The following is a 13919-nucleotide window of genomic DNA, read 5'->3' as shown; positions in this document are numbered from 1 at the left end:
AATAAACCTTCTGGTAGTATGTGTTCATGTATGCGAAGAAGGGAAGAGAACATGTAAATTCAAATGGACACTAAGCCAGGAAAAAATAAGTAGATAAGTAGAGTAAGCAAAAATATTAAAAGGAACTACATAAGTCCTAAAGTGGGAGGCAAGACATCTGATCAGAAGAAGTATAAAAAAATAGGCAGAGGTTAGCAAAAAGAGATTAAATTTGGGGATGAATGGTATTTAATCATAAATGTGGACTTGAGAAATAATTCAGTGTTTCTGACTCAAAGAAGGCAGAAACAGGTGATTAAAACTTTTAAAAGAAAAAAATAATCTAGGGAGTATAGTGGAGAGCAGAAATTGCTAAAATATAAGCTCAATTCTTTAGGAAAACAGGTTCTGCATAAAGAAGTTGGAGGTGGAGAGGGAGCTTTCCACGATGGGTCAGATGTTTTACATACACTTTCCCTTTCAGTCTTCACAGCAACAACAGAAGCAGTGATCACTGATCATTGATCAGTTATAAGTAGCAATCAATGTTACAATCATTTTTACTTTTGAGAAAACTGAGGCTGCAGACACTAGTCACTTTGCCCAAAGTCACACCGCTAGTAAGGTCTAGAAGCTAAAATGAGATATATGTCTGTCAAATCTGCAATTTAAAACAAACAAACAAGCAAACAGTCAAACCTATATCACATTGCTGCTCAAGAGAAATTCAGAAGAGAATTCAGAAGAGAACTGAGGTGGAATGCAGCTGGAGGAATGTTTGGCACATTTGGCCCCAGGCACCACTTCCAGTGTTTGTGAAAGCAACATATTGGTGGGGCTGAGATCTGGATTGCAGGAGGTGGAAGTGAGAGCAGCAGAGAAAGTCAGAGGCTGTGGGGCAGGCCACTTATTTAAGAATTTCAGGAGCAAAAAGCACAGTAAATTATCAATACTATTTAATATTGAGTTTTCTTAATTCATTTTTTGATAATATCTAGAAAGATAGGTCAAGTCATGGTCCCAAAAGGAAAGTGTTCACTCTCTAAAATGGCTAGATTTAAAAGTTCTGATTTCTCAACTGTTGTTTTGTAAACTCACCCACGTACTGGATAATTCCCAAGAGTTTCTAAAGAATCAATGAGCTGAGATAGCTCAATTTCCCGACGCGTAATCTGTAAGGGCCTTTTATTATGTGTTTTCTTTAAGGTTGTTTTACTAAGGATGACATCAGACGACAGCATTGACCCTTCTATTTAAGGTGCTGATGTATTAAGGACTGAACCTTTATATTTCTTGTGGTGTCTGACAACAGAAGCCCATCATATAGAATTTTTTTTTTAATGAAGGAAAGAAAGAATGTATCATTTAATTTTGATTTTGGGAAAAATTTCTCTATTGATTTTGGTGACATTCCTAGAGTTAACTGAATTTTCAGTAATTTGCTACTAGTACCGACTATACTTGCTGAAGCTGCTGCTAATAAATATTTTATAAAGCAGGAGGAAGATATTAGGTCTCAACTTGGATGTCTGTCAAGTCTAAATTTCTCACCTTGATGTTGTAACTTAGCTCCAGTCCCACTTTTTCAGCTGCTTGAGGCAATCTCCAACTGAATGTCCCATTATTAACTTAAATTCAACAAGTGCAAAATCAAGCTTAGTATTTTAGTCTTCAAATTCTTCCTGCTGACTTTATTTTTGCTAGGAGGACCATTGATCTGGTTACTCGGACTCAGACTTTCAACTGCAATCATAGGAGCTGCAATCATAGGGCTTCCTTTTAGGCATGGTGCTGTGAAGAGCTTAGCTAACATATGGATTTAATTCTCACCAAAACCCTGTGAGGTAGGTACCAGAACTATCATTACTGTACTTTAAGATGGGGAAGCGGCAGCATAGTGGGGTTGTTGATTTATTTAAGATCACTTAACTAGTGACTGGGATGGAAGGACTCAGACCTGAGGCTGCAAACATCAGAGCTTGAAACTTTCAACCACCTTTTCACTTTGCCTTAATTACCTCTGACTCCTTCCTCTTTGCCTGATTATGTAGACTTTGTCCCTAAAATGTTCATACAACTGTCTTCTCCTTTCCATTTCAATGGCACCGCTGAGTTCAGCCCCTCATTACCTGTCACTTCTCCTAAGTGGTCTTCCTGCTCTTTACTGATGCATTCATCTTCTTAAAGAGTCAGTTCATGTATACAATCAGCCTAATGAAAAGCCTTTGATGGCTACCCAGGGTCTGAGTGTCATTTTCATACTCAGACATTCAAGTTACCAATCTTAGTTCCAACCACTTATCTTCATTCATGAACACTGTGTTTTATCCAGTCTAGACTTCTTCCTGTATTCTGAACTTCTGTGTCTGTTGAAATTCTACTTGTCACCTTCATAGTATAGATAAGTGCTTCTTCCTTCATGAAGCCTTCCCTGATTCCCTTAATTATATAAAGATATTCTGGACTTTTCTTATGAAAACATATTCTAGCCTGTACCATGGTCACTTGTATACTTACCACCCCTATAGGATCCTAGGTCTTCTAGGGTTGAACTCTGTGTCCTATTACCTTTTTGGTTGGTAATTATGTAGCATAGTACTATCAATGCTTGCGATTCTTTCTTGAAAAGTTAAGATGTATTACATTTTCTTCTTAGGTGTTGTCAGGATATGTGGTCCATATACTCAAGATGTTTTCAATCTAGTAAGGGAAACAAAGCTATTATTCAAAACTCAGCTAGAGAAGAATCAGGGGCTCAGCCATGAGAGTGATGAAAGAAGAGAGAGGATGGGAGGGAAGAAATGAGTGGAGAAAGATTTAGAGAAAAGGTGACACCTGAGTTTAATGCTGAAAATTGAAGGAAGCTGCTGTAAGTGGAAGGAGGGTGTTCTGAGCTAGGCACAAGCATGAGTCAAGGCTATGAGGTAGGGATGGCACTTTAGGAACATCTATTGAGAAGAAAAAACACCAGGAGAGTTCAGTGGATTTCAAAGTAAAACAATTCCCTCAAATTTAGTGTCATTTCTTTTTGTAAAAAATGTTTATTTTAAAATTGAGATATAATTGACAGAACACTGTATAATTTTAAGGTACACAGCATGTTAATTTGATACATTTATTGGTTGGAATAGGTGTTAGCTAATATATCTATCAAAATTTCCCATCACAAAGCTTTTTAAAATAATCAGCATTCCTCCAAATTAGTTACAATTAGTAAGCTTTTACCATATATTTTTATGCTGTTATATAATTGCGAGAATTCATCATTGACTACCTGAATTACAGTACACAGCAATATGCTGGCAAACCGCTTCCTTTTTCTGATTTTTAACTGCCATCGTATTGTTAGGTTTTGAATCCTTATACAGCCTAAGACAGATGGTAAGAAACTATCTCATGGTTGAGATTTTATAACTCTAAAAAATAAGGACATTTTTATAATGGACTTTCTACATACTAAAAAAATTTCCTTCATACTGATTTATTCATGCAAAATTGCCATATGATTTCCCCTGCTATTGTTCTAAGAGGAGAGATGTTCATAAATGTATAGTGAATATATAAAACTCATTTATGTACTGTACTTATGATCTAATCCAGATTCATCACTGGCTATGAAGATCGACAAATCTTGGTTGTGATAAATTGTTACACAGACATATTCCCACTAAGGCACTAACAAAAAAAAACAATGAAAATTGACTAATTCATTTTGAAACGCTACCTTAAAAGCCAGAACAAAGAGAAGAAAAGGGATTTAAAAAGTATACTTAAAAAAAAAATACACGTCATCTTGAGGGAAAAATAAGACATCAGTACGTGATTATAAAGCACTGACTATTTTCCCATTTGTTAAATTCATTTTGATATGAATTACACATCATTTTTTCCTTAGGACTATAGAGTTGCTAATTTTCTCCATATGTGTACACTTCATCTTTGACCTTTAACAAATGTCCTCTAGGCAGACCACTTACCATCCAAGAACAATGTCACAGCACCATTTTACATGCACACAAAGGGCTGAAAGCTCCATAAAAGTAAATGATCTATGTTATAAGCTACATTAACCCACAGAATAATAAGCTATTGCAGCCCTGTAAATTTTAGTGCCATCCATTCAAAACCACACCGGGTCACTTTAGTATTAAATTCATAGGAACAAAATAGTAAATACACGTTTTATCTGTTAAGCTGCCAGCTATATATTTTGTGTAAAAGTCTGTTAGCCTAGGAAACCTATTGAAAGGTGTTTCAGGCAGTGTATATTTAAAAGCAGTGGCTCTTTCCAATACACGATTTTATGTTAAAGATACACTTACTATTAAGCATCATGTATATTTAATATCGCATCCTCTACTTCAGTGCCCTAAAAAGCCTATTTTCATTTTGTTGTTTCCATTATTGAAGAGCTAATATTTGGTTCTCCCACAATTTTGTAAAGTGCAGGCAACCCACAAGAGCTTCTAGTTTTAGCTAGCAGTCCTGTGGGACTACGATAATTGTTATGAAATCATTAATTCTACATTAGCAGTTTCAACTGTCAGGTACATATAACAATAATTGCAGTTAATGAATGCTGCTTAACTTATTAAATACAAAATGAAAACCAGTATTCTTTTATACACAGCACTGAGACAGAGTACCATTGATCATTTGTGTATACCACATTGAATATGCTACCGTCATTTATTGGTCAGGGTATATAGCCATATTTTTTAAGACTTCTCTTCATTAAAAAAATAATGCAGGGAATTCTAACTCTCTAATTAAAGTGTAATTAAAATAATTAGTACCCAAGGCAATATTTAATAAGAATCTATGTCTATGAAAAAACAATCCAGCAGAACCAAGACGTAGTTCCTTCTTTGGATAAACAAGATTCTTTCTTGTGCCACCATCTCTCCCCCAAAGAGTAAGTATACTCTTTCATACTTACAAGAGTATGAAAAAGTCCCCAAACTTCCAATTGTTTGAAATATTAGTGCTGTGTCTTTCTCAAACGTCTGGGCAGTGAAACTTGTGTACAAAGATACAGCCTATTTCTTGATTTAAAAAGTATGAACTAGATTTCTTGTTTTCAGTCACTCAAAGTAAACTGTGTAGACATTTGCAAGAGCAAACAGAGAAGAATTTCTGAAAATGTAAGATGCAAAGGTATCATTTTTAGGATCCCAGAGGCATCTGCTTCCAATCAGTATGCTCTGGCCGGTCAGTTGTCCAATGTGAACCATCACAATTAGCTTATATCGTGGAATCATCAAGTCCTTGACCTGGGCTTTAATAACCTAGAAATTAAAAGCAAAAAAAAGTCCTCACTTAGTCACATTGAAATGTAAGAGTCTTAATTTTCCTCATAAATATAGTGGATTTAATTGAAGAAAACAGCATGATACATTTTGGATCCTTTTTTTTTTTTTTTTTTTTTAGCGGTACGCGGGCCTCTCACTGTTGTGGTCTCTCCTGTTGCGGAGCACAGGCTGTGGATGCACAGGCTCAGCAGCCATGGCTCACGAGCCCAGCCGCTCCGCAGCATGTGGGATCTTCCCAGACCGGGGCACGAACCCACGTCCCCTGCATTGGCAGGCGAACACTCAACCACTGCGCCACCAGGGAAGCCCTTGGATCCTTTTAACTGTTGTAGAATGGTAGCTATAATTTCCTTCAAGCACTGGCCTCACAAGACAGGACATTTAGGGACAAAATGATAGCCCAAGCAAGAAATCTACGTTTTCTAAGGCACATGGAAAAATGATAATCCAGAGAATAGAGTTTAATGGATTTATTAAATTCTTTGAAAATCTATGTTGAGATGGCTTCCCTTCAAAGAATGTTGGCATTTGAGTTATACCCTCTTGTTCATGTCTAATTAAGGGACCATACAGCTGGAGTCTCCTGTAATATGACTAATCGTGAATGCTTATTAGAGAGTTTGTAATAAGAAAGTAGAGAAAACCTGATGGAGTGCCAGCATTTTACTTGATAAAAATAGAAAGGTATTTAAAGGCCACAATGTTTGCATTTGATGGCATACAAAGAAGGTGCCTTGGGGAAGAAAAAATGATTATTAAAGTGTATTTTTTACAATAAAAAGTTTTAAATAAATGGGCAGTTTTATATATTTCTTAAACAGAATACATGCAAGTGATGCACATAATAATTGTATTAGACAAAGGCTTTTTACACACACACAGATACACATAGAATATGACCTAATAAATATTTTTATAAAATAAAAATAAGCAGTTTTACTGCTACTGCAAATTAATTGCCTTCATCAAAAAGTAGGGGGTTGTGCTTTCAACAAATGTTCTCATCATAGTTAACACTTTGGGAAATCACACGCATACCTCAGAAATCGTTTTAGTCATCTGTCTACAGAGCTCTGGTTCATATTTTTCTTCTTGTAGGTAGTTAGTTAACACATCTTTCAGAATATGATTGACAATGACAACAGGAAAATGTTTGGTAGGACCTGAAAATACAGATGGAATTTCTTTCAAAGAAGTAATTTCAAATCATATCCATCCACCCCATAGCTTTATTGAAAGAGGGGTCTGAGAAGGGAACTAGATCCCAGAAGAGCCATGTGGAGAGGGCTCCCTTAAGAGTAGCTTATGTCCTTCTGTTGATAGATGCAAACAGCCCAAGATGAGCCCAAAGGCAAGGGTTCACACTCCTCTCTTCCTGCTGAAGTTTCCCTATGGCTGAACTTAACCAGAAGGTGACAGCCCATGCCTAAAGTTGAGTTAGGTCAGCCTCCTGGGGCTCAGTTAATCGTATTTTTATTTTGATGATTATACATGAATTGTTCAATTAAATTTAAATCAGCCTGGGGAATGAATGTGGACAAGTAAAACAGAGACATCTGCTACGAGTATGAGAATTAACCCCAGTATTGAGTCAGCAGGAATCTCTGTTCTACAGGAGAACGACAAGCAGTTATAAACCTATGAAGGGTTGGTCCTGGTTGCTCTTGCATCATGGGGTCAGAGCTAGGGCACCTGTCACCATCCTGTGGATGTTTCAGAAGATCTCCACTTGCGTACGCTAGTGAAATGAGGCTAAATTTGAGAGTGGTTTCTCCCTTCCTACTTAAGAAATTAAAAAATGATACTACCAGCTTGGACTAAATTAAATAGACTATGTCCTTTAGATTGGTACCTCTCTTTTTCACTCCCTCCTACCAAGCACTCGTATGGCATTTACCTTAACTTGACCTGTATCATTCACACGGAACTTAATTCGGCCATGTATTATAGTGACCGTATGCATTGTTCCCTTCAGAAAATAGTTAATTCCTTCAGTGCATATATTTGTCCACCTACGCTTAATACTCCTCCCTGTGATTTGGGAACAGCATCTCCCAAATGGAAGGAACTGGTCCTCTTCCCACTCTAACCAAGTGGTTCTTTACGCTCTACCATCATTTTCTTTGAGCCCAAGTCCAGATCATGGTTGATTGGCCCTTGATGGACTTGCCCCAAGCCAGGCCAATTAGAGTCCTTTCTTGGAATTTTTATTTTAAATTGGAGCTAGGAAAAAAAAAAAAAGTCAGTCTCTTTTTGGTGTTAAAAGTTATGACATGTGACTCTAAGGAACTGCTGGAGGCTGTTTCTCATAGTGGGAAGGCAGCCAGGCCACGGTGAGAGAGGGAGCCTCACACAGTTTAGGGCTGGAAAGATGGAATCCTGGGGGCACCTGAGTCTCAGCTCCCACTGCCCGGCTGCACCAATGCCCTTTCTGCACTTTGCTCAGGTTTGTCTTTTTAATCTCATTAACGAGATTCTATTCCGAAAAGAATTTAAAATATGGTAGTAAACTTTTCTTTTCTCACTTCTTTGTGACCTTGGCCCTATACAGCCAGAATTATCTATTGCCTTACTCAGGCTGGGATGCTGAGAGGCAAAGAGAGAGAGTCAATATTCAGCATTTGACTTCCAAAACAAGCTCCTGAAGCTTTCAGAATCAACTAATGTGAATGCCTAAGCTTTTTTTCATTTCTTTTTTTTAGAGAAAATTTTTTTCTTTAGGAGGAAAAAATGTCTTTAGAAATCAAAAAGCAAAGATCTGAAGAAGTATCAGGATGGAAAAAAAAAAAAAGAGAGAAACTTGTCCATAAAAATAGATTTAAGAGAGAATAGATAAAAATTTGGTTATTTAATATATCTGTGTCTTAGCTTCCCAAATAGGGATAGTGATAAGAATGATCACATATTGTTTTTTGTTGGGATTAAATGAGACGAAGTATTTAAAATGCTCAGAACAGTGCCTGCCACACAAAAAAGCCACTCATCAGAGCTTTGTTATTTAAGAGTGTTGTAGCTGTTATTGTTGCTACCTTATTCTGAGCAAAGAGACAGGGATTGCTGTTGCTGAGAAGGCAGCAAGATGGGCAACAGTGTAAAGGAGGGATGTAGTGAGGCCTCCACAGGCGGGAAGGACCCTGTAGGGTGGAGCAAAGTCAGCACTGAGAGACTGGCAGACTCTGTCCAACAAAGCCTCTGGTGACAGGGCCTGCTCATCTCACGGGAGTTGAGTTCAAACGATGTCTCTCTCTCTGTCTTTAGATTCTATTTTTCAATAATTGGCTTCAGGTGGACTGTCTCGAAGTGGCAGCAAAGATGGCCCCCTATAGCCCTTGTGTGATGTGGTGCTCACAGTGTTTTTAAAAAATCAGGTACCTCTATAGTCATTGCTCCAGAAAAAGTCCTGTGGAGAACTCATTCCATACTTAATAGGAAATTATGTTGGATATCATAGAAGGCTTTTCTTCTTAGTGATCTAAGGTGAAGACCTGGAGTCAGTCAGTTTGAGAAGCAATAACATACTGAATGGGGAAGCAATTTAAATACAATAGTTCATTTAATTCTCACAGTATCCCTAGATGTGACTAGTATCTCACAGTATCCCTAGATGTGACTTGCAGATGAAGAAAGTGAGATTCAAGGATGCTGAGTCCCTTGCTCAAACATCATTTATTTAGGAATAGGCAAAATGAGTGTTCAGATTCATATACATTGGACCCTACAGCTCGTATTTTCTTCTGTACTCATGTTTCAGTAATTAATTAATGGGAAGAGGTAAGTGGCTTTTATTATAAGAAATATGTTTTCATTCTTCCATTCCCCCTTTTTAAAAATTATGATTTATCTCATTCTTGGTGGCTGTAATTACTTAGATAAAGGGAGGACAAACATGCTAAACATTTAAGATGTGTTTACATGATGCATGAGAAAAAGTAAACACAGTGATACTGGTGATTGAGTTTTTCCTCACTCTTCTGGTCAGTATTCATTGTATAGATAGGAGAAAATCTTTGCCAAAGGCCCACAGACTACCTTCTTTCAGATGCAAAATAAACCCAGAAACAAGTGGAAGTGGAAATACATTTTTGATTATTAACAAAATAGCTAGTTAAATGCTTTAAACATGGATTGTCATGTATAAAAGACTTTAATCACAAAAGAATAATTCACATGACTTTCTGAAAGAAAATATGGAAAATATACTAAGCTATTTCTAAAATTACTTTTCTAACTTGCTTCAACACTCAGTACTTCTAAAACTGATTAGACAGTTTAGTTTATTTGGAGAAATGTTATGGAAATAGATCCCTTTGAAGAAGAAACACAGGGCTTCATATTTCAAATGCTTTATCTTGTGAAAATCAGATTCAAAGCCTTCTAGCATGCAGAGCCCAGAGTCATAGGCACTGAATGGAAAAGCTCTTTTAGTTACAGGAAGACCTGACCCAAACTTATTTTGCCTAACTGAAAAGTCTAAGAGTACGCAGCTGGATGTAGGACGTGGTCTCAGGCTTCATGTGAGGGCAAGATGGCCAAAGCTGCCATAAGCCCTTATTCTTTCCAGTTTCAGGATATGAACTGCTTCCTCAACAGCCCAAACAACATTTTCTGAATTGAACCTCAAAGGCTTTGACGGCCTTGACCAAATCCCCAAATCAGTCACTGTTACATCTCTGAAGCCAGTGTCAGCTTCAGGAGGATGCTATGGACCAAAAGTGATAATGATGGCAGTGGTCGGGCTCCCCCAAAGGAAACTGGGTCAGGCTACCAGAAGGAGTATAAATGTATCTTGGTTGGCAGGAATATTAGTTGTCTACCATAGGCACTGTGAAAATACCAGTAGGCAGACTAATTATGGAGGCTTATACTCCATGTCATCTTGGGGATTACTGTAGAAAACTGGCTAGAAGGCCTAATGGGATGTGCTGATGTTCTATAATTTTCCTGAGGTTAACTGACCACAGATGAAACCACTCTGGCCCATGGAGTCTTCCTTTGGTCACTGGTAAGTCTCTGCAGAATTTCTATACAGAAGTAATTATATGTGGATCCAGATAATAGTGAGAAGGTACTCATTTAGAGAAAGCAAGTAGTTCTATGAAGAAATGTGAATGGGGAATGATAGTCACTGTGGACTCCACCTGGAGTATAGGGGCAGGTGCAAAGATTTTTGTTTTCAAAGACCCAAAACCTCTGCGGGAAAAGATAAACATCTCTGTCAACAGGGGACCAGGAATCATTTGCCTTTGTCTTAAGGCTTTTTTCTCCACCTATCAGCAACCTTGGTTGGTTTTGTTTGATAAAACTATAGTGCATATCTCTTTCATTTAACTCAAGTAGATATAGAAAAACTCCACAAGAAATACCCAATGAACTCCTTAATTCAGTAATACAACTACACCTCAGTGCCGCCCAGTGACTTGCTTGGTATTTAGAAAATACTGATAAAGAAAAGTAGGCAATGGATACTGGTCCCACTTTGCATAGGAAGAAATTAAAGCAATACCAAATCACCCAATTAATTAAGATCCCTTATATTGTGCTAGCATTGAAGATAATGCCAGGTTATCAGGTATTATTCTAAGTAAATATCACCCATAAAATTAGAAGTCTTAAATAGGATGGAGTGATAAAATAACACACCCAGTTGGTAGGTGTTTTCCATCTGAACTGCGAGGTGAGAGGCATCTTCATGCTGGCTAGGTTCATCCATATAAGACACTGTACCCAGAGAGCTAAAAGCAAGGAGAAAACAAATTTCAACAGTTACTATAACAATAATAGCAAAACACCATGTTGCTCTTAGCAAAGATGTGACAGAAGTTTTATGTTTTCTCTAAAAATATTTCAAGCAAGTCCCCTGTAAATATCCTGGTAATACATTTAAAGTCTAAAACATTTTGGAGATGGAAATATTACCAGTGTAGAGAAGTCACTTGGAGCAGGTCTCAATATAGTGGTTGAAGCCCAGTGCAGTGCCTGGGGCATTTGATGATCACGAAAGTATTCACGGGTTGTTCCATCTGTGGGCTAATGGAGTATGTACAGTCAGCCCTTCGCATCCAGGGATTCACCCAGTCACGTATTTCAGTTGGTTAAATCCGCGGATGCGGAACCCATGGATATGGAGGACCAACTGCACTGCGCCATTTTATATAAGGGACTTGAGCATCCACTGCTTTTGGTGTCCCATGGGGGGCTCCCGGAACCAATGCTCAGCAGATACCGAGGGCCGACTGTACACGTTTCAAAAGCTATTGTCAATTGCATCTCTACTGCAGGTGCAAAAGTCTCTCCTCAAAGTGGACAGAACTCACAAAAGGGACTGGGGATTAAGTGAGGAAGCTTAAAATGTTGGGCAACAAGCTCTTTACATACATGGGGGATTATAAGGAGTTTACTATTAAATGTACCTCACAAGATCCCTTTAGTAGAAAAAAGAAAAACGAGAAACTCATCTACATGATGAGAGAAACCGCAATTCACCCAAACTATAGTAATCAATAAGCATCAATCACCCTTTTCAACATTAAGAAAGGGTTTTGGCTTGGTTACCAAGGCAATATAAGCTTATCCAGGTGCTGAACAGGAGACTCAAATGAAGAGTAACCCCTAAAGTCCCTCCAGCACTACTTAATCAGAGAAAATTCAGCTGTCACTAATGGCAGTCTCAGATCTCTACCCCAGTTCTCTCCACCTGTGAAACGGAGGTTAAGACAGATATTTCAAAGGAGATGATATAACAGTGTGTGTGTGTGTGAGTGTGTGTGTGTGTTTTCAGAGTGATTACTTTTATAAGCAGGCTAAGTGTTTGCTTTAATTAAATGAGAATATTTGTTCTTAATCTTTGGGGACTTTTTTTTCTCTCTGCAAGGAGTTTTAAATACTTAGTTCTGAGCTGTTGGGAGTTAGTGAGCTTCCTGCAAATTGCTATTTTAAGAAAATCATGGATATTATCTTTTAAAAATCGTTTAATACAATTTAAACAATAAATTAAGGTTTACCCACCCAGCCCAAGAAAGTGATGTAAGACATTACGGTTGCTTTTCCACAATGGATTTCTGGATTAGTGAGTTAGTCTCCATTCTTATAACACCTGCTTTCCTCAATTTTCTGCTGCCCTTTGAAGTAGCAACCAACCTATTTAGCCACGTTGGCTGCAGGTGTTGTGAGCAGCGCCAAAGATGGTAACTTCTGCTTAGAAAAACCAATGTTGCATAAGCCCCTTGATTTTAAGATAAGCCAGCCTGCCCCAATATTGTATACGCTACTTTTTTTCTGCAAAATATTTTCCATGAACTGTCTCATTTTATCTTTAAAATACCCCCTGTAAGGAAGTAAAAGAGTCATTATTCTGCCCATTTCAGCGATAAAGGGAACTGGCAAAGTGCTTAACTGAATACACATACGAAAGGCAGACTTAGATTTCAAATACTCTATTTACCTCTGTAACAAAGTTTCATATATGATCATACCTGATAGAATGGAAATAGGGGCAATGACTACCTGAAATAATTAATTGCTGCAATTAAAAGTTACTTGCACAAACATAAGAAGATCTTAATAAAACCCTATTTCTTTTCTACTAAACGCCATATTAAAAACTCATAGAAGGAGAAGTAGAGTTTGTATAAAACTCAAATTAGCAGAGTTAGAAGTCTAACACAAAAAAGCGAGTAATGATTTTTTGCTTTGGATACTATTGCTTTGTTATTGCCATGTTACTAAAAAAATGATATCCAGTGCCGTTTATAATATTATCAGTATGATATTGGTAACTGTCATAAGGGCAGCTTCAAAACCCCATTGGCTGAAGATTGATGTGCAAATAGAAAGTTCTTTAGAGTGACTTTTTTTTTTGAAATACTGAAGGTGATTTCGTACAGTGCCTTTTTATTTCTACAGCAATCTGTAAACCGTGTATGCTCATTGTAAAAATTTCAAAGTGTACAGGAAAGTATAAAGAACAAAGTAAAGTTACACAAAAAATTACTAACCTCAGTGATTATCTAACCACTCTTAATGTTAAAAAATCTTTTCAGACATGATTTTACATATGGGATCTATTATAGACGCCGTTTTTTTTTCACTCAGAAATATATAGCAGATAACTATGTCAATAAATAGTAATGTGCATCCATGTTTTAAATATCAAGACAGTATTTAATTTATGAACATACTGCATTTTAGTTAAACAGGCCATTTAGGTTGTTTTCAATATTCCATCATTATAAAGAAAACTATAATGACCATTGTGGCAGGGACTCATTTGCTTTCCAGTGTTGTTCTCTTCTTCCTTGGTAGCAGTACCAGAAGTTTGTGGGAATATTTCTCTCCAAATTGAAGACAAATGCTTGGACTCCTTAGTGCTACTGGGGCCATGTGGCTTATGAGCCAATAAGATGTAAGTGGAAGTTATGGGTGAAAATTCTGAGAGAATTAATTCAACCAACTAAGTCAACCAGCAGGGGCCTGTTCATGACTGGACCATGGATATGATGGCAAGAGCTCAGCAGCTATCTTGGATCTTGAGATGACGTTATGGATTGTAGATCAGAAGCTAGAAGACTAGTCCTTCTAGACTTCTTTTATGAAAGAGAAAATATATTTCTATTTTGTTTAAGCCACTGT

The 13919-nt window shown here is 37.4% G+C and overlaps 1 protein-coding gene across 1 annotated transcript in view; it reads right to left on the bottom strand.

Annotated features, from left to right (window-relative positions):
* Positions 1–5063: 5063 nt before the first annotated feature.
* Positions 5064–13919, bottom strand: part of DYNLT5 (dynein light chain Tctex-type family member 5) — a 28580-nt gene continuing 19724 nt past the window's right edge. Inside the window, exons 3-5 of the mRNA XM_065894409.1 lie at positions 10932–11023; positions 6330–6454; positions 5064–5267 (exon numbers count right to left, since the gene is read on the bottom strand). Of these exons, the coding sequence (XP_065750481.1) occupies positions 5064–5267; positions 6330–6454; positions 10932–11023 (421 nt within the window). The remainder of the gene's footprint in view (positions 5268–6329; positions 6455–10931; positions 11024–13919) is intronic.

This window comes from Phocoena phocoena, chromosome 1, assembly GCF_963924675.1.
Source record: "Phocoena phocoena chromosome 1, mPhoPho1.1, whole genome shotgun sequence".
NCBI classification, from domain to species: domain Eukaryota; kingdom Metazoa; phylum Chordata; class Mammalia; order Artiodactyla; family Phocoenidae; genus Phocoena; species Phocoena phocoena.
The sequence above is the reverse complement of the archived record's forward strand: the minus strand, read 5'-3'. Positions and strand labels throughout refer to the sequence as shown.